The sequence below is a fragment of the Lynx canadensis genome, chromosome E1 (assembly GCF_007474595.2).
Source record: "Lynx canadensis isolate LIC74 chromosome E1, mLynCan4.pri.v2, whole genome shotgun sequence".
NCBI lineage: Eukaryota > Metazoa > Chordata > Mammalia > Carnivora > Felidae > Lynx > Lynx canadensis.
The window spans coordinates 10,509,785-10,530,211 of NC_044316.2; the positions used below are offsets into that span (position 1 = coordinate 10,509,785).

The window sequence follows — 20,427 nt, forward strand, 5'->3', positions numbered from 1 at the left end:
CACGGGCCCGAGGAGTATTTGTTGAGCCAAGGGAGAAAACAGCACCTTCTGAGAAGGCAGGGTACTCTGCACGCTAGGTTTGGGACATTCCCCCAGCGACCACGGGACCGTCTCAAACGTTTACCTTCCCCGTGAAGCGCTTACCTCTTTCTTTTTTGGAACTTTAACTGTGTCTCTTCGGCTCTCTTCTAGGGCCATCTGTAATCTGAGGTCATCACCCCTCCGGAGGCGCTCTTCCTGTAGAGGACAATGGGACTTGGAGCTGACCGTGACTGTAATAACATCACGGTAGAGAACAAAGCAGCGCTGGCCAGGAACAGGATGCGCAAAACTGTAGTACGCATTATTTCTTTTTTTTTTTTTTTTTAATTTTTTTTTCAACGTTTATTTATTTTTGGGACAGAGAGAGACAGAGCATGAACGGGGGAGGGGCAGAGAGCCTGATGCGGGGCTCGAACTCCCGGACCGCGAGATCGTGACCTGGCTGAAGTCGGACGCTTAACCGACTGCGCCACCCAGGCGCCCCAGTACACATTATTTCAAAGGAAGATTGGAAAATGACTCGTGAAACACAGTCTTCTATCCCGAAGGTATAGCCCACAGGGCTCCGCCCCACCTACTTCGTGTGGCTTCCCTGATTTTGGGGTCCCAGCAGGGAGACGGGCGCAGGCACAGCCAAGTTAGGGAAAGGGAACGCTTTTTCTCAAAATGAAAATGGCTTTATAATTGTAATTATAGAAGCAACACGTCTCCGTATAAAATACAAAAGTCTGACAGCCCAGAAAGGAATTAGAAAAGAGGATGAAAATCACTTATCATTGCACCTCGCACAGCACATGCTTACAGAAAATGGCTGTATGTTTATTTCTGATTTCAAACAGAAATGATTCATTATACAGCTGAGCCTCCAACAACATGCGCATTAGGGGCACCAACCCCCGCCCCTGCACAGTCAAAAATCAACATATATATCTGACTCCTCAAAAATTTAACTACTCAACTCACACTCTCTCTCTCAAAAAAAAGTAAAGTTAAAAAAATCTTAACTACTAATAGCCAACTGTTGACTGGAACATAGTCACTTAATGCATATTCTGTATATGTATCATATGCTGTGTTACTATAATACAGCTAGAGAAGATAAAATGTTATTCAGAAAATAAGAGGCAGTATCTTTACACTATTTATTGAAAAGAATCCACACATAAGTGGACCAGCACAGTCCAAACCTGTGTTGCTCAAAGGTCACCTGTATTTAATTTATATTTATTTTTTTATTTAAAAAAATTTTTTTAATGTTTATTTTTGAGAGAGTGGGGGGGGGGGGTGGTGCAGAGAGAGGGAGACACAGAATCCGAAGTAGGCTCTAGGCTCTGAGCTCCAGGATCCGAAGCAGGGTCCAGCACAGAGCCCAATGCACGGCTTGAACCACAAACCATGAGATCATGACCTGAGCCGAAGGCGGATGCTTAACCGACTGAGCTACCCAGGCGCCCTTAATTTGTATTTATTTAAGGTGAAGTCACCCTATGCAAAAGACTGGGTTGTCCTAGGCTTTTGCATAATAATGAAATAAAAAAATCGTTATATTTCATTTATATTAAATGTGATAAATCACAGAGATGAGTTATTTACTAAAATGGGCTCCCACTGTCCATCTGTCCCTGTATTCCTACACCTTCTTCCCGGGCTGTCAGTGACAGAGCCAGGCATCCACAGGGACAGATTTAATGGCTGTGTTTTTCCTGCTGTGAACAGAGGGACCGAGCAAAGCTGTCCACTACTGCTGGACTTTAGGTTTCCAGTTACAGCGACACAAGTCAGGCTGGGACAGCCACCGCTGCACTCCCGTCGCACTCCCTAATATCTGTCCCTACACATCACCTCTGGGCGAGACGGAGCCTCGCGCTACCTGACTCAGTCTACCCTCCCTAACCCAAGGTCAGCAGGGACGGACCTCATCACTGGGGCCCACGGGATGGCCGCTTTGAAAGGTCATTTCCATCACGTCTTTCCCTCCTTCTCCGTGTTAAAGTAATGCATGATTATTAGAGAAAAACAGGAACTGAAAAAAATTAAAACTACACACACTTCCGTCATCTAAACGCAATGAGCATTCTATTACCTGCAGCTCTTCTCGCCTTTTCGGCACTCAGATGCTTTCGATCCATCTCACCAAACCTCCCTCCCAAGGGGCTAAGCCCCACTGCGCACCCACAGGCCTTTCGCTGAGGGGCTGTGGACGCCCAGAGGCCATGACACTTGCCGTGTGTACCAAAGTGTTTCTGGGGCGCACTTCCGATCACTCCATCCCTTGGCAACAAGAGGCTTCCCTACCTGGAACAGCACAGGCCCCCTTCCTGACAGGGGACGGTGGGTGGCAAGAACACGGTCCTGGCACCTCGAAGCCCCATCTCAGGAAACACACCCGAGAAACACCGAGGGCAGGGCCTGCTCTGCGCCCCGCCCGGCCCCCGCCCCCACTGTGCAACCCGCCCCCGTCCAGGCACCCACCTGCTCCGCTACCTCTCTGCTCATGGCAAGTGCCAGCTGTAGCTGCAGCTCTTCTTCTCCACTTGTCTGGGGCCGGGCCTGCTCCAGCTCAGAGGACACCCTCGGGGAGGTGGCTGCAGGGGAAAGGCAGAGTCACTACCGGCAAGGGACAGGCTCACGATCAACAGCTACCGGGTCGAACCACACCCCGTCCCCACCTCACACCCGCAGGGTCGGGCCGTGCACGGAAGGGTTGTGACTATTGCAAGGTTAGAATCGAGTAACATGAAACACAGACTCTCAATTACAGGAGCCACGTGGCCCCAGTCAAGGAAAGAGGCCTTCAGGCGCCAGCCCCATGGTCAGGCCTCGCCAGGATTAGAACCTCAGTCTTCGCTTCCAGGCTGCCCTCCTTCAGAGAGAGAAACTAAGTTGTTTGCTTGTTTGTTGGTTGGTTTGTTTTGAGAAGATCAAAAGTATTGCTCTTGAAAAGCTGGATCAAAGACTGTCACTCAAACAAGCACAGGGCTATCTGTGGACCAAGCACTTCACTTGAGACTCCTCAACATTGAAGAATCTCACTGTGCATCTCCTGGGGGTAAAGACCATGGGAAATGAAGCCAAATGTTTCTGCGGCAACCCTGAAAAATTGTGTTTTCTAAGTAAAACGGAGCACCGACTCGGGAAAAACACATTTTTGCTGTCAGCAGTTAGCTAGTGTAAACACTTGAAAGCAGCTCCTGGAAAGACAGTTCTTACTGAAGGGATGGGATGTGGACTCCTAGCGGATGCAGTGAGCCTCCAGGAAAGGAGTCTTGACGCATTCACACACTTAAACCAGGCTGGGCCTCCCCGTATGGAAAACGACACGGCCATCAGATGTTCTGTGCATCGGGGAGTGTAGGGTTCTCCAGAAACAGGGCATAAAGCTTGGGTGCACGTGCCCGCCTCTGCCTCTGCCTCGAGAGAAGGTCCACAGCTTCTCCGAAACCCTCAAAGCCGAGCCCCACTGCCTGAAAGGTCTGGAACCACACTCCATCCTCCCTCTGGGCCTTTGTGCGTGCCATGCACGCCCTCCTGGCATGTCCTCGGCAAGTCCTCAGTTCTCGGCGCTCGGCTCCCCTGCCCTGGTCCTCCCGGACTGCCCTCCCGCCTGGGGCTGGGTCAGCACTCCCTCTAGTCTGCAGTTTGGTGGATTATGCCAGAAGGTTCGCTCCTTGAGGAGGGTCCAGGCCTGTCTTCTCACCAGCACATCCATCCTCAAAGGTTGGCAGAGCACCTGGCAAACACCCACTGGATAGATGGATGCGTGGAAGCATGCACAGATGGACGGACGGACAGATGGAGAATCCAATCTCATGGCGGACGGGTAGCTGTTTGAAAATGCTCTAATCGTGTATCAGTTTTCTTCCTTTTTTCATTATGTCCGTTCCAGCAAGCCCCACCATCAGGGCCCACGCACCCAATGCTGCTTCTGCCTAAAACCCCAATGTAAACTTGCTCCTTAGGACCTGCCTCTTTGGGAGAAAGTAAAAGGTCAGGAATGATTCCTGACAGATGAGGTTTCTAGTTGGCTCGGCTCTGGCCACCATGAATAAAACAGGAAGAAGAGGGCTAGACACAGAGTCACGGACGTGATCACAGAAGAACCAGGCAAGGTTGCAAGGGCAGGAGGCTGCAAAAGGCAATGCTCTGTCACGCAATTTTTTAAAAGCGAACAAAACACACGGCAGTAAGGGTTCATTTGGAACAATTCTGTGTCGTGAAGCAGTGTGTCTGCTACGATTTACTGTCAACCAGAAGAACCCCCCCCCCCACAAAAAATAAATAAAAGGAAAAAGAAACAAATCAGGTTGAATCCCAGCCTAGTAAATCACAGTTGCATTTTCCAAAGTGTTTGTTTTAAAAATAAAGCTAGATGGTAATAAAATGGAACATCAAGTCCATCTTAATAATCTGATTTATTAATAATATACCAAATAAAAGCATATATATATATATATATTTTTTTTTTTTTATGGTGGTGGTGCTTTTGTTCCCAAACCTCACCTATGCCAATAACAAGGCTCAGGTTTGGGCTTTCCTGTACTCTAGAGGCAAAGATGTCACCATCCAGACTGCTGGATACAAACGAAGCCGCACGGTTTTGGGGAACGGCTCTGGAAGATTCTGCTCGACTGAATGTGTGTGGCTCTCCCATGCTTAACCACTCAGGCCTGCCTGTTCCCAGCCTCTTTCCGGGAATCTCTGAAGCTTGCTTCACAGAACTCCGTTTACAACAAACACAGCACACTCGACGTCCTTCATTCACTACCAAATGGAGACGGGGAGTCGATAAAGAAGACCTGTATCCCACCCCACACCCCAAAAGAGCGCTAAGCGCTCTGAAAAATGAGCCCCGTCCTGGCAGGGAAGGCTGCTACTTGGCCGCACGGCCACAGCGCCTGAGTCAGCCCGGCCAGGGACGAATGGGACGGGGCCCTGAACAGGGACCTTCGAGAGAAATGAGGCCTCCCTTGTCCTCTGAGCCTTTCAGCACATCTGCAAGGCCAGACTGGCTTCCAATGCAAATGTACATGTGAGTGTCTACCATGACTGACTGTTAGAATAACACACAGCCGGCACGTAGGGAAATGGCTTACCACATCAATGTGGAAATTAAAGACAAAGGGTATTCCCCTAAACGCTGTGGTTTTTATGAACGGATGTACAGCTCTCAGTTCTGCAGATGGCAGAATTCACAGCCGCCAGCCCCCAGTATCAGCTGAGCTGTACACAGCGGCCTCCGCTGTGAGGGAGGATTCCAACGGAGACATTCTGCCTTAGTGACAGCATCCCTGCCCCACAAAGGGCCTCTTGTACCCGCGCACGTGACAGTGAACACAGATGTGCTTGTGAGATGAGCCCGGGCGGACCCTCCTGACCACCTGAGCCTGGCTCTGCTCGGCGGCTCTGGAGGTCCGCGGTTCCCAGAGACCCCTGGAAAACGCAAGTGCCCGAGAGACGCTTTCTCAGCCCGCCACCTTCTGGAGGGACGAACAGGGGCCGTTAGTGGAGGCTGACCACTGATGGAGCATCAAGGGCGCAGCATCATGGCCCTGCTCCCGGGTCCCACCTGGAAGAGTTCAAAGTCCTCGCTCGCTGGGGCCAAGAATTATAAACAGAGCTAGGCCTCGACTTTATCCTCTCGGGCCTATTATGCCGGCTGAGAAAGCCAAGGGGAAAGGCTGAAGAGGAAGCCTATAAAGCCAACTTTTCCTTCAAGATACAGGCTAAGAGGAAGACCAAGAAACACCTCCCACTGCAGGCGGACGAGAGTCTCTGGCAGTCACTCCCCACCCCCCACGGCTCCGGGGGGCACCAGGCCGAGTGTGGGTGCCCACGCCCTGGGCTTCAGGAAGGATCTGGTTTCCCAAATGTGCTCCTAAAGCAAAGGCTGGCAGAGTTTCTAACACAGAGGCTTCGGCTGGCCGGCCTCGGACAATTTTGAAAGCAGAAACCGAAGCAGTCCAGGTAATAGGAAAACAGGAAATCACTTCTCAGGCCGTGTCACGATTTTCCTAGAAAGTACTTGAGCACACCTGCAATCACATCGATGAAAGGGAAGCCACTGTGGGACACGACCTTACCAGGAAAACAGCTCTGCGGGGTGACCAGCGTGACTTCTGGTAAAACTCTCTGGTACGTGAGCCTCACGCAAGGCGACGGCCTGTCTCCACGTGTCGCCCATTGATGCTGGGCAACACAAGGCACGTCGGACAACCCGGGAAGAATGGAAGGGCACCAGGCCTCAGGGGCCCGAGAAGACCCCATCTGGGTCTGAGCACCGCCCCCACCGTTATAATCCCGTGTCTGTTAGCTGGCCGGGAAACCAGGGTTCAAAATCCTGTCCCCACCACCAACTGGCAGTGAGACCACGTGCCAACGGCCTGACCTCTCTGGGCTTCTGTATCCACATCTGTGAGATGCAGGCCAGTGGGGCTTGTGGGAAGGGCCAGGAGCGCCCAACACACAGCTGGCTCTCCCGTGAGAATGCGCCCGGCCCCCAGGTCACTGCTCTCTGCTCCGCCCCAAGGCCACCAGACTCCCTAGGGGCTGGAGCCGCCTGGCACTCACACAGAAGCCGTAAGTGGGTATCCCGTTGGACTGGTCCCTCCCAGGCTTCCAGGGGAGCAGGACTGGGGCCATGGTCCTTTGAGGGAGGAGCTAGGGAACAGCCTTCCAGCTTCCACCCTCCAGTGACCGGTGCCCCAGGCCAGTGAAGTTCCTCCCTCATCACTGAACTGCAGGCAAGTGCTTACTGGATCTTTCTCAATGTGGTGACCTCTTCCTGTGGTTCCACGGGCCACTTCCTGAATCAGCAATGAAACCGAGGCCACCCCCACTCAGTAGCCTGGCCTGAGCTGAGGCTTCTAAACCTGTTCCCCACAGAAGACCGCCCCCCCCCCCAGGGTCTTCCTCTCATCTCCTCACAGGGAGGAGCAAGAAACATTACTTTAGGTCAAATGAGATGAATTATGAGAAAGTAAGTTCAGATTACCCCAGGCAACATTAAAACAGAAAAAATATAGATACATGGTTGGAAAAGCCAAAAAAAGGAAAAAAGGGGTGGGGGGGACACCTGGGTGGCTCAGTCAGTAGTTAATCACCCGACTTCGGCTCGGGCCATGATCTCACGGCTCGTGAGTTCAAGCCCCGCGCTGGGCTCCGTGCTGATAGCTCAGAGCCCAGAACCTGCTTCAGATTCTGTGTCTCCCTCTCTCTCTCTGCCCCTCCCCCACTCTCTCTCTGTCAAAAGTAAATAAGACATGGGGCGCCTGGGTGGCGCAGTCGGTTAAGCGTCCGACTTCAGCCAGGTCACGATCTCGCGGTCTGTGAGTTCGAGCCCCGCGTCAGGCTCTGGGCTGATGGCTCGGAGCCTGGAGCCTGTTTCCGATTCTGTGTCTCCCTCTCTCTCTGCCCCTCCCCCGTTCATGCTCTGTCTCTCTCTGTCCCAACAATAAATAAAAACGTTGAAAAAAAAATTTTTTTTTAAATAAAAAAAAAAGTAAATAAGACATTAAAAAAAATTTTTTTTTTTTTTTAAAGTACAAGATGAGAAGGGCACAAAGTATGGACAGTCAGGTCACTCTCAGGGCAAAGCGGGGGCGGGGGGGGGAGGCTGTGACTTTGTGACAGAGGGATAAGCCATAGCGCCCCCACACCACACCCGCCATGCTGTGGGCACCCTCTGCCTGTCACATGACATCACCCACCTCCCATGACAGTTCGGGAGCAAAATCTTGGATTTGATTCCAGTCTAGACTTGAAATTGATTCCCAGTTCACAGAACGACAGGGCGAGGACTGAGCCAAACACCGCCTAATGCAGTGCAGGGACAGACCCAGACCTAAGGAGTGCTCTAGGGGACAAGTGGCCCAGGCGCTTGGCGTATTCAGGCTAGGGAAAAAAGGGAAATCTGCTGCGAATCAGACAGACAGAAGGGGACAGGACAATCCGATGCAACATACGGTCCTGGGATGGTCCTCAGTTTAGACACATCAGCTGCAAGACACTCTGGGCGCAAGTGACAAAAGCTGAGTGTGGGTGGTACGGGTGCTGCCTGTTTCGGGAGGTGCGGCCAGGGCGCCGTGGCTCACTCTTCAGGAACAGACGCGTACAGAATATTTACGGTGGAATGTGATGATGCCTGTGACTATTTTTAAAACAGTTCATCATAAAAGGAAGTGGGAGCCACGCCTCTCATCCTGCCCCCATTCCTCTCCTCAGAGGAAACAGCTGTTGACATTTTCTTGTGATTCTACCCAGAAAAACGTTTCATGCCTACTCCGCGTGGATGTGCGTGGGTGTGCTTTTCCGGCATTTACGCGCAGGGAAGCACATCCATTCCTGAGGTGTGCGCCTCACCTGGGCCGAGTGTTTTCCACATGAGACGCAGCCCAGCGTGGAGGGCGGGGCTCCGATCTGGCTCTGCCTGCCACTTCTCAGCAGGTGACCTTTGGCCTAGGTCGCTAACCCTCTGGGCGCCCGTTTCTCATCTGCAAAATGGAGACAGAGTCCCTGCCTCCTAGAGTAGTTGTGAGAATTCAGTGAGCTCATCTGTGAAAAGCGCTCAGACGCTGAGACCAGGGCCTGGCGTGCGGTGCTCGTGTGACTCTTACTAGTATCTCAGCGAAGCCTCAGTCCAACTCGCAGACCCGGGCGGAGGCTGAGAGGTCACCCAGCCAGTGAGAGAGACACAGTGTGATCCTTAAGGCCTTGTTCTTGGTTATCGCTGTTTCCACAGAGGAGGTAGCTGGGGCCCAGAGAGGCTAAATGGCTTGTTCACGGACACCAGAACTCAAAGCCACACCTCAGGGCCGAATGCCATGCTCGCTCCAGCACCCTGAAGGGGCTCCGGGACTCTGTCTCTACACTCAATGTCTACCATGCCCCGCACCCCTCCAGGTATGAGCAAAGTCCCCGATCTCCCGGAGCTTGTGTGCCAGTAAGGAATAAAGAAGGCAGCCTGGGTGGCGCAGTCGGTTAAGCGTCCGACTTCAGCCAGGTCACGATCTCGCGGTCCGTGAGTTCGAGCCCCACGTCGGGCTCTGGGCTGATGGCTCAGAGCCTGGGGCCTGTTTCAGATTCTGTGGCTCCCTCTCTCTCTGCCCCTCCCCTGTTCATGCTCTGTCTCTCTCTGTCCCAAAAATAAATAAAACATTGAAAAAAAAAAATTAAAAAAAAAAAAAAAAAAAAAAGAAGGCAGGGTGGGGCGCCATCGGTTAAGCGTCCCACTCTTGATCTTAGCTCAGGTCTTGATCTCAGGGTTGTGAGTTCAAGCCCAGCATTGGGCTCCCATGGCTCTGCAACAGGCAGGAAGCTTATTTTGAAAGAAAGGAAGGAAGGGAGGGAGCAGGGGGCGGGGGAATCCCAGGCAGAGGAGAGCTTGCTCTGTGTGTCCAGAGGTCAGGGAAGGCCTTCTGAGATGCCGGGGCAGAGCCTGGGTGGTGGAAGGAGGTCAGACAGAGGGTAGAAGTGGGAGCTTCACTCACTGGGTGTGAGGCTGGTGAAGGCAGAGGGTGTCCAAAGGGCCACGATGGAAGAGCCAATGGTGGTTCTTGGGGTCCTTAGAGGGGCTTTGGCATCTAAGTGGAGCCATGATGCAGTGTGACTGGTCCCTGGGAGCAATAGTGCAGCTTTGCCAGAGGTGAGACGTGGCTGGATTCAGTATTCACTCAACTGAGATTCTATTATACTTGAAGAGGCTCCTGGACCGTGGCCCTGGCCAGCCTGGCTGACACCTTGCATCCGAAGCAGTGCTCGCGATCAGCACTCAGAGTGGCCTTCTTCTGCCAGGGTGCTGTGGGCGAACTGGTCCCTCAAGAAGGCACGGGACGTCCTGACCACCAGCAACCTCAGATCATGAGCTTTATTTGGAAACAGGGTCCCTGCAGATGTAATCAGGGAAGATGAGGTCATGCTGAAGCAGGTGGGCACTAAATCCAACATGGCCGGTGTCCTGACAAGACCAAGGGAAGAAGCCCCAGGCCACAGACACAGGAGGGGAGGCCACGTAGGACGAGAGGGGACAGGGACGGGAGCGCTTCAGCTGCCGGCCGCCACCAGAAGCTAGTAAGAAGCAAGGAAGGACTCCCCCTACAGGTGTCAGACGGAGTGTTGGGCCTGGCGATGCCTTGATTTTGGACCTGGGGCCTCCTGAAGGAGAGACGACCCCTTTCCGTTGTTCTAAGCTGCCTGGGTTGGGGTGCTTGCGGGCAGCAGCTGTGGAAGCCACCGGGTCAAAGCTTTACCCATGCACAGCTCAGCGTCTTCCCACCGCCTCCCTGCACACAGCGACATGGGCATCCTCGTCTGCAGGCAAGGAAGCACCGCCTCCCAGCTCCAGGACGGACTCTTCACCTCCCCAGGGCTGCTCACGAGCCCATCTCCTCCCAGGCACCCCAGCTTGCCAGCCTCCACTCAGTTCCTAGAATCCTCAGCTCCTCCCTGTTTTTGTTGCCCATCCCGCTGTTCCGCAAGGGGGAAAGAGAGACCCCCTCAGCCAAAGCGTCAGCTCCAGCGGGACCTTCTCAAGCACGTCTTCCTCGATCAGGCCAGTAGGATGCTCCTCGGGGCAGGCGTCCTTGCTGGCCTGATTCCCGCCACCCCCTGGCGGCCTAGAGCAGGGCACCTCGTGGCTTTCGTCTGCCCCTTTGTAATCAGTGCTTATGCACACGCACCGCTGACCTGTGTGCAGTCGGGCCATCTCCTCAAACTGATCTGGCCGAAGGACTCCACGGCGGCAGGGGCCACCGTCGGCTTCCTGACAGGCACAGAGCAGGAGTTCAAACACCTGTTGGCTCATTTTCAAGTTCAGTTCCCACGTCATTCGCCTCCTTACCACCAGCCTGAGCCACTGGTGCTGCCCGCCTCAGTTTGGGACAGGGATAGGGAAGCCGAAGCCCAGGGAGGAAGGGGGCAGAGCCAGAACAGTGGTCCCAGTCCCCCCCGAAGGGCTGGAGACTGGGGGGAGGGGGGGGGGGGAGAGCAGAGACAAAAGGCAGTCCTTTTGTTTGTCTGCACGATTCAGAGCCCATCCTCTGCGTGGAAAAAAAGAGCAAGTCTATGCTGTTCTCTTTGGGCACAGGTGAAACCTTCTCCATTTCAAGATCACCGGCTTGTGAGGTGTGGTAGGGAGGGCTCATCCACAGCATTAAGCAATGTTTTCTCATTACTGTTTTCCCAGGGGCCCCCATCGTTCCTGCCGCGGCGTCCCCGCTTTGTCCCCAGTGAAAGTTGCTCTTCCGGGTGGGGCACGGGAGGTGCCCACAGCTCTCCAGGCAGGACCTCGGGAGGGAGGGGCGGGGCTCGGCAGTCCATCTGGCCCCATGGAGATGAGTGAACGCTGGCACCCAAACTTGTGAGCAGGCCCAGGGAGAGCATGAACTTCAGCGAAGATGGAATGTCGTTTAAAATTCAATCGTAAGTTTGAATTCAAATAAAGAGTTAATGCCTATAGCAGTTTCTTAGAGTAATACTTAAACTGGAAACTCACTTCTAAAATGAGTATTCTGGGGGCGCGTGGGTGGCTCAGTCGGTTGAGCATCCAACCCGTGATTTCAGCTCAGGTCGTGACAGCACGGTTCGTGAGTTTGAGCCCCGCTTCAGGCCCTGCGCTGACAGTGTGGAGCCTGCCTGGGATTCTCTTTCTCTCTCTCTGCCCCTCCCCCACTTGCACACACTCGTTCCCAAAATAAACAGACATTAAAAATAAATAAATGTTTAGAACAAACACATAAAATGAGTATTCTGATAGTAACTTCCATCTATTAGTAACAATCTTTAAAAAAAATTATAGTACCCCCTTTGGGCTCCGTGGCTATCAACCGAGCACTGTCTCCACAGCTGGGGGCCCGGCAAGGGGACACAACCTGTTTGGAAAGCATCTGCAATGTTTCCGGAGACAGAATGATGTTCACACACTTCTCCATTAATGCCACTTCTGGGAACTCCACACCGAAGGCTACACTGAACTTAAGGAATCCTTTGAAAAGCAAGTCTTCTGCACAAAGAAGTTTTACCACAGCATTATTTACACTGGTGAGAAGCTGAAAACAACTCTGATCATAACAATCCACTTATGCCACGCCTCCTTTGTGTAAGGCCGTATGTGCACAGCATATGTTAGCACACGTAATTTACGCCATAATCCAGGAGAGAGTACCCTTATCCCTAGTTCACCAATTAAAAGATTTACGTTGGCCAGAGTGAAGTAACCTACCCAAGGTTTCACCTTTAAAACTAGCAGCAATCACAGGTCATGATCTCAAGGTTCAGGAGTTGGAGTCCCAAATCAGGCTCCGCACTTGGGATTCTCTCTCCCTCTCTCTCTCTCTCTGCCCCTCCTACTTGCTCCCTCTTTCTCAAAATAAATGAAAGAAAGAAAGAAAGAAAGAAAGAAAGAAAGAAAAGAAAGAAAGAAAGAAAGAGAACTAAGAGTAACTTTGTGGCGACATGGAAAATGCACATAGAAAGTTAGGTGAAAAGATCAGACCGCTTCACTGTATTATTTCTCATGGGAATGCAGCCTAAGGAGTCAGCTGAAGGGCAACCCTCTGTAGCCACTGCTCAGGGATCCCTGAGGCCTGTGATGACAGCCACCCCCCTCCCCCCGCTAGCTTGCCCCATCACACCACACACAGCATTGGAACAGCTAGATGGCCACGAAGCTCTGAAACCGCCTGCCCAGGCCCCTTCCAGGCCCTATACTAGGTGCCCCATAGATGTGCTCTCTCCTACAACGGAAGCCCATGAGGGACAAGGCTTCAGCTGCTCTGGGCCCCTCACCACTCAGCGCCGGCCCTGGCCCACGGGACTTACGAAATGAGGAAGCAAACAAACTTAATGTTTTGAAAACTGTGTTCTGCAAATGTCATGTGGTTATGAATGACGCTTGTATACTGGGCTATTATCTGCAGAACACAAAACGCTAGATTTGTTCTGTTTTCGTGACCTGCGGTCCAGATGTCAGTACAGCCGCCTTTGGGGGATGTGGGTCTTGATCTGGCCTGCAATTCCTTTCCTGATTAGGAACCTGTTTGCTTTGCCCACAGGAAGATGGTCATAACAAAACCGCACAACCGGGGGGCTCGGAGCCTCCTGTGCTCACGGTCCAGGGAGTGGGACCCTGGCACTGAAAATGGCCGGGCTGTCTGGCGTTAGCCAGAAGAGTTAACGCAGGTCCGGCATCGGGCGGGACGAGCGAGGAAGCTCCACCCAGCGGAATGTTGAGTGCAGCTGGTAGAATGTTCACAGGGTGGGAGGAAGGGAGACAGCGCTTCTGTTACAATGTTATGAGACAAAACCCAGAGACACAAACTTGCATTTACCATGTATGCACTCCCGGAACAAAAAATGTTTAGAAAAAAGTCCGAAAGGAAATGTACCAACGTGTAAAGGAAGGCTGTGTCTTTCTGTAATAAGATTAGGGGATATTTGTCTTCTTCGTGTTGCACTTTCTACACAAACACGAATGGACACGTGTTACTTTTATAATGAAATGGCTGCAGGTCCTCAGCTCAGGTCCACCCTGGGCTTACCAGTTCGTACTGGAGAAGTGGGCCACCAGGGAGCTGGTCTGAAGGGTGCAGGTTATTCCCCACAGCTGGACTAAGCTGTCGGCAGGAGGAGACTAATTCAAGCGGCACCATCAATTTCCAGCTGCTGAAAGTTCTGCCTGCCGACTGTACTTTCTGAAAGGGCACCGCTACTGGGCATCGGCTGGAGGATAGGGGGAGAACAGAAGGCTTCTGCTGAACAAAAGCTGACCCGGAATGGACCACTGGAGGCACAGTGCCCGGCCCCGGGCGCACGCTGTGAAGCCTGGGCCCAGCCCAGAGGTTCTGACTTCACTGGTCAGACGTGCAGCCCAGGCTTTGGGATGTTTTGGAACAGTTTAAAAAGTTCTCGGGCAGCCGGCCTTAGGGCAAGTGGCTTAGAGAAAAAAAAAAAAAAAAAAAGAAGGGCAGCCAGCAAACGAGGGAACAGCTTTTTATTAATAGACAAAACCCAGCATCTATGAATTACAACTGTTGCTAAACTCACCTTAAAGCACAGAAACTGCACAGATATGTAAGTGTCTCTTTATTCTGGAAAAGCCTATAAAATATTTCCAAGAGACAATGCTTATGCCTGGGCAGAACACCAAGAGAGATTAGGCATAACACAGAATACCAGAAAGGACGGATGTAATGAGGATGGATGGATGGATGGATGGACGGAAGGATGGATAGAAAGGTAGGAAGGAAGAACGAACGATGGAGGAAGGAAAAAAAGAAAAGAAAAAGAAAAGAGAAAAAAAAGAAAAAAAAGAAAAAAGAAAGAAAAGAAAAAAAAAAAGAAAAGAAAAAAAGAAAGAAAGAAAAGAAAAAAGAAAAGAAAGAAGAAGAGAGAAAGGAAAGAGAGAGAAAGGAAGGGAGGAAGGGGAAGACAGATTAAGGTTTATTTAGCATCTGTTCATTCAGTAAGTGTTTACTGAACGCCGTCCCCCGGGTCAGGCACTGTGCACTGAGGAACAGACCAGGCTTCTGCTTTGGGTGTGTTTTAGTGCAGGGAGACAGAAAGAAAATGAAATAAATGATAACTCAAGTAGTAAAAAGTACTGTGAACACAATAAAAGAGAGGAACATGATATACAGGGGTTATAAGTAAATCATACAGTCTCTTTTGCCAGACCAAAAAAAAAAAAAAAATCTATCTTTAGACCTTCCTTCTTATTTTTACTTAAGTACGTTTTAAATGCCCTCTTGAAGTGGACCATTTGAAGCCAGCCACTACGGAACTGGGCAGCCATGACACAGCTCTGTAACTGTTGCCAACCTTGACTTAAAGCTCCTTGTCCCTGTTTCATACTCCACTTACTATGAACTTATAAACAACACTGTTTACCTATATACTACAAAGTCTGCTTTAAAGACAAACAGAGGGGTGCCTGGATGGCCCAGTCGGGTAAGCACCTGACTCTTGGTTCTGGCTCAGGTCATGATCTCATAGTTTTGTGGATTTAAGCCCTGCGTCGGGATCTGTGCTGACAGTGTGGAGCCAGCTTGCGATTCTCTCTTCCTCTCTCTCTGTCCCTCTCCCGCTCCTGCTGTCTGTCTGTCTCTCTCTCCAAATAAATAAATTAAAAGAAACATTTTTTAAAAAGACAAACGGACAGATACAAGTTTTGTATTCATAATTCAACGTTCTATGGCACAAAACAACACTGATCCTTAGCTGATAATCCCCAATCAGCAATTCGGATGGCTGTGTTTCAATGTTACACTCTCTGACAATCACAGGAACTCCTTAAAATCTGGGTCCCCATTATGTAACAGTCGAGATAGGTACCCCTGCTTTTAAAAGCCATAAGAGAAGGGGGCACCTGGGTGGCTCAGTTGGTTGGGCGTCCAACTTCGGCTCAGGTCCTGATCTCATGGCTTGTGGGTTTGAGTTCCACGTCGGGCTCTGTACTGACAGCTCAGGGCCTGGAGCCTGCTTCAGATTCTGTGTCTCTCTCTCTGCCCGTCCCCTGCTCACGCTCTGTCTCTCTCTCAAAAATAAATAAACATGAAAAAAAAAATTTTTTAAAAACCATAAAAGAGGGACACCTGGGTGGTTCAGTAGGTTGAGCATCTGACTTCGGCTCAGGTCATAATCTCGTGGTTCCTGGGTTCGAGCCCCGCGTCGGGCTCTGTGCTGACAGCTCGGAGCCTGGAGCCTGCTTCGGATTCTGTGTCTCCCTGTCTCTCTGCCCCTCCCCAGCTCACGCTGTGTCTCTCCCTGTCTCTCAAAAATAAATAAATGTTAAAAAAAAAAAAACCCACTTTTTTTCAAACCATAAAAGAAAAAAGCATTACATGGGATGAGCCATACGATCTTATGATTGGAACAAGTGCAGCTGTATGTTCGTTCGTCTACTCGGTGGAATCCCAGCTTTACCACTCATGACACAGTGGGTTCCGCTCAGGCCATCTCGGTGTCCTTACTGAGGAGCACCCGCCCACCTCCTCAGGCAGGTCGAAGCGGCAGATGGACCAGTCACGGGGAAAGCAGATGGGTGGGAAGTTCACCTTGCGGCTGTCTCTCGCAACGGCCCACTCGGGGGACAGCCTCACCCGGCACATTCAGACCCACTTGGGACCCAGCCCCTGTGGCAAGCAGCAGCACCTCCAGGGTCGTGTGTCAGCAACACGGCCGCCCCGTTACTGACCAGCCTCCTCTGAGATTCTCCTCCACCTGAAGGGATTAACTCCAGAGCAAGCTAAGGCTGCCAGCCTGGCACCGGCCTCTGCCGTGGGGCTTCCTGCCCGCCTGCCTAAGATCAGGGGTCCCGTGACTTACAGGACATATTCGCCCCAGCAAAAGGAAGTCCCGTGGAACCCATCTCCCACCAGATTCCAGTCCATCCCTCTTGAAAAACACTCTGCCGCTGAGGGCTGGGGCCCTGAGGGCCGGGAACTTTCTTCACCGGGTGGCTGCCCCTGGCCTCCCCGACACTGGGGAATTACCTGGCTGGCAGCCAGCAAACGCCTCTAGGCCCTTGCACGTTCCCCCCCCCCCCACCTCCGTGCCTGGGCAGCCACCGCTCAGTCCTGCACCTCAGAGCTCCCCTCCCCCTCCCACCCTCTCAGGGGGCCTGGGCTGACCCAGGCTCCTTCCAAGTCCACACCCCACGAGGGCTTCTGAGGGACATGCGGGCTGGGTTTGTAGCTTTTAAAAAACAGTAACGTATTATGATTATATATTCGCACATCTTCAAGTTTTCAAAAGCAGACCTGTGTAGGACTCCTCCCTTTCTCAGATGCCGAACCCTTATTAAAATGTCCTCTTGTGTGCATGCACGTGTTTACCTGCTCCCGCTCGGCTCCCATAGTCTGGCTGGCAGGGCAGGGGCCGCAGGGGCTCTGGTTCACCCCTGAGGCTCCCTGCTGTGGAGAACCAGCTTCCCTGGAGAGTTCTGGGAAGGCCCGTGCCCCTGCGCTCCTCCCAAACACGCATGCTTTCAGATTCTCCCCAATGGGCTTAAGAATGGCTGAGCACCGGGCGCCTGGGTGGCGCAGTCGGTTAAGCGTCCGACTTCAGCTCAGGTCACGATCTCGCGGTCCGTGAGTTCGAGCCCCGCGTCGGGCTCTGGGCTGATGGCTCAGAGCCTGGAGCCTGTTCCGATTCTGTGTCTCCCTCTCTCTCTGCCCCTCCCCCGTTCATGCTCTGTCTCTCTCTGTCCCAAAAATAAATAAACGTTGAAAAAAAAAATTAAAAAAAAAAAAAAATGGCTGAGCACCGTGGAGGGAGATAACCACACCGACCCTCCAGTCCCGGGGACACCTCAAGCTCCCCCGGATTCACACCAGGCCAGCGGGGCAGGGCTCAGGACAGGCGCGGGTGGCCCGGCCGTGGGGATGCAGTCAGGATCAAGCGCTCCCCGTGAAGGCCTGTGCAGGCTGCTCTCAGGCCCCGCTCCCCCCGCTGCACGGTGGGTACCTGGCCTCCCTGGACGTCATCCGGATCCCAGACTCTCGTCCAGAAACTAAAGGGAAATCGCCCTCTTTGGTGCTGGCGGCTGAGAAGTTCAAAGCCAATTCTGGATCCGTCTCCAGCACTTATGTGTCACTCTGGCCTTACTCTATTTTCCTTTTGCCCCTATTTAATCCTCTGGTATCGAATGTGTTCTGTAAGCCAACTCCAATCCTTTCTAGTCTGAAGCAGAGCAAATAAATGGAATGCTCATAATCTCTGGTAATCACTTGGTGAGTCGCTGTCCACAGGGTCTGGGGGGCGCAGCCCTGCGTGAGGAGCTCCCAGCCCCAAAGAAGGGCCAGCCTGAGGCAAGCCCCGAAGCTCTCCTGGGAGCAGAGCCCAGCCACATCGCAGGGGGGCTGCTCCACCAGCCCAAGCGTCCAAGGGGTCACCAAGACAGTGGACCCATCGGGTCAGCCGGAGACCTGGCCCCAGGTGGCGTGTGCGAACACAGAACTGCCCACTCTGGTTCTGATGCATCCGAGGGAATCAGAGGGCAACAAGCATTTCTACTCTGTCTTCCTTCCTTCTTCCTTCCTTTGTCTAAGGACCGGAACACTGGGTAGGCCTGGGTGGCTCTGTTGGTTAAGTGTCCCGACTGCTGATTTCAGCTCAGGTCATGATCTCACGGTTCGTGAGCCTGCTTGGGATTCTCTCCCTCTCTTTCTGCCCCTCCCCAGCTTGTGTGCATGCTCTCTCTTTCAAAAGAGATTTACTTTAAAATTAATAAGAAAAGAAAAGAAAAGAAAAGAGAAAAAAGAAAAAAGAAAAAAGAAAAAAGAAAAAAAAATGGGAATGCTGGTGGTTGGCCTCGCACCCAGAAACGCAGGGTACCAAACACAGGACGATGCCGGAGCAAGGCAAGCGTGGCCCGGGCTCTGGGGGTGTACGGGCTGGGCGTTCCTTCCTTCCCTCATCAGCCTCCATCCACAGGACAGATGAGGGAGGTGGCAGGTCCTGCCCTGAGTTTGGGTGTGCCTGCTGGAGGACAGTGGCAGTCTTACATTCAGGTCTCCACCCGGACTCACAGGGACGATTCCCCCAGCCCCCCCCCCCGCCCCGCCATGCCACCTTTCATGTGGTTTCCCACCACCCCAAGAACTTCTGCAGTTTCTCCACTGCCTGCTGAAGGGTGGAGGGTGGACAGAGCAGGGGGGAGGGGGTGAGGGAGGGTAACAACAGGCAGGTGGCTCACCCCTGCTCCGCCCAAGCCAGCTGCCCCGTCTGGGTGCTCTCTGGCAAACCCCAACCTCTCAGCCTGGAAAGGCTCCCCTGCACACGGCAGTCCTGAGCACCAGCTACGTGCCAGAGTCACATACACGGCCAACGCGCGCCAGCCCAGGGCCCAGCCTTGGGCGGGGAGGGCAGCGGGGCACCAGGGATGACACAAGTGTGAAGGAAACATGAATGCCAGGTGAGGCCAAAGAGCTGAAGCCATTGCCAGCCCAGAATTCTCCCCCAAGCCCTCGACTTCTCAGACCTTCCCCACACCTCCACCCGCATGTCTAGTAGACATTTCGCCACGGCCAGAGCATAACCCCACCTCTGCTCGCAGCCGCACGGCTCACAGCCACCCTCAGCGGCATCCCCCCCCCCCCCCCGCCCTGGGCTGCTCCGCCGGCAGTCCTCAACTCCTCTCCCCATGCCCCCCCCCCCCCCCAGCCCCCCCCCCCCCCCCCCCCGCCGCCGCATCCAGCCCTCCAGCAAGCCTGCTGGCTCTCCTGTAAGACATCCCCAGGCCTCCACAGCCTGCGACCCCCCACCTGGATAAGGACCGTGGCTTCCGACAGAGCCAGACAAGCAAGCGGGGTCAGAGAAAGTGGCTACAACATCCACAGGCTGATACAAAAGTATCAGTCTGAGGGATCCGGAATTGAAGGAACTGCTCCCTGCCAGAGGCAGTTGGGGAAGGGCCCTCCACCTTCGCCAGCCTCGGGGCGGGCCCGCCACTCCGCCTCACTCAGCTCTAGCCCCACTGGCCCTTCGGGTCTGCAAACAACCCCCTCCCCGCCCCCCAGCACACTCCACCTGAGGGCATTTGCACCGCCTCTTCCGAGCCGCCTTCACGCGAGCACTCCTCATCTCCCTTTGACCTTCGCTCCAACATCACTTTCTCAATTAGGCTTATCCCGACACCCTCCTTAACACTTGCAGACCACCCTCCCCACTCCTCAGGCTTGGCTGGGCATGCTCATGCTTGTTTGGTTTTTTTCTGCCGTTCTCCAAAGCACTCACCACATAACATCCTGTATGGTGTCTTACGTTTATTGTCTCTCTTCCCCTGAGTAGGGGCGGAGGGCTCCGCTTTGCGCTTGGGCACACGACAGGAACTCGATACTTGCTGAGTGAAGGAGGGAATGTGGGAGCCAGAGGGCAGCTGGGGCAGGCTTCGCAGAGACAACCTGGAGTGCTGCCTCCAGGTGGACATCCGCACACCTAGGCTGACAGAGGGCAGCCAAGGACCCCCAGGGGAGTTGTCTACCGTGTCAAAGGCTCTGGCCTGGACCCTGGAATCTAGAGGATCTCTCCCAAGACCCAGGGTCAGGGTCTCATTTCTCAAGATGGAAGGTGGACAAGAGTGGGGGGGGAGGGCGGCTAACCGCAAGGAAACCAGTGAGAAAGCAGACACTGAATTGAGGTCATGGAACCAGAAAGGAAGGACAGAATTTGAGAGGTTTCCAAGGTCAGACCTGCCGATGTATGCGGGAGGCAAAAGGGAGGAAGGAGGCACAGAGAGGATCCGATGGGTACGGCTCGTGGAAGGATGGTCTCCTCAAACGCCGGCATGATTACTGTGGGTCAGAACAGCCACCCAGCAGCGAAAGCCTCCCCGCAGTGCGTGCTCTCCCACGAAGGGGCTTTCTCAGCCGTCTGCCTCCCCTGCCCCACACT

General features: G+C 53.2%; 1 protein-coding gene across 4 annotated transcripts in view; it reads right to left on the reverse strand.

The window, feature by feature from the left end:
• The window catches only part of EPN2 (epsin 2), an 87,411-nt gene that overhangs the window by 21,154 nt on the left and 45,830 nt on the right, over positions 1–20,427 (reverse strand). For 3 of the 4 annotated variants that reach the window (XM_032591228.1, XM_030294876.1, XM_030294878.1), the window contains 2 exons: positions 2,515–2,627; positions 145–237 (listed from right to left, as the gene is read on the reverse strand). In XM_032591228.1, the coding sequence (XP_032447119.1) occupies positions 145–237; positions 2,515–2,627 (206 nt within the window). Of the gene's footprint in view, positions 1–144; positions 238–2,514; positions 2,628–6,122; positions 6,573–20,427 lie in introns of those variants that run through there. The other variant, XM_030294877.1, reaches the window with a different exon arrangement.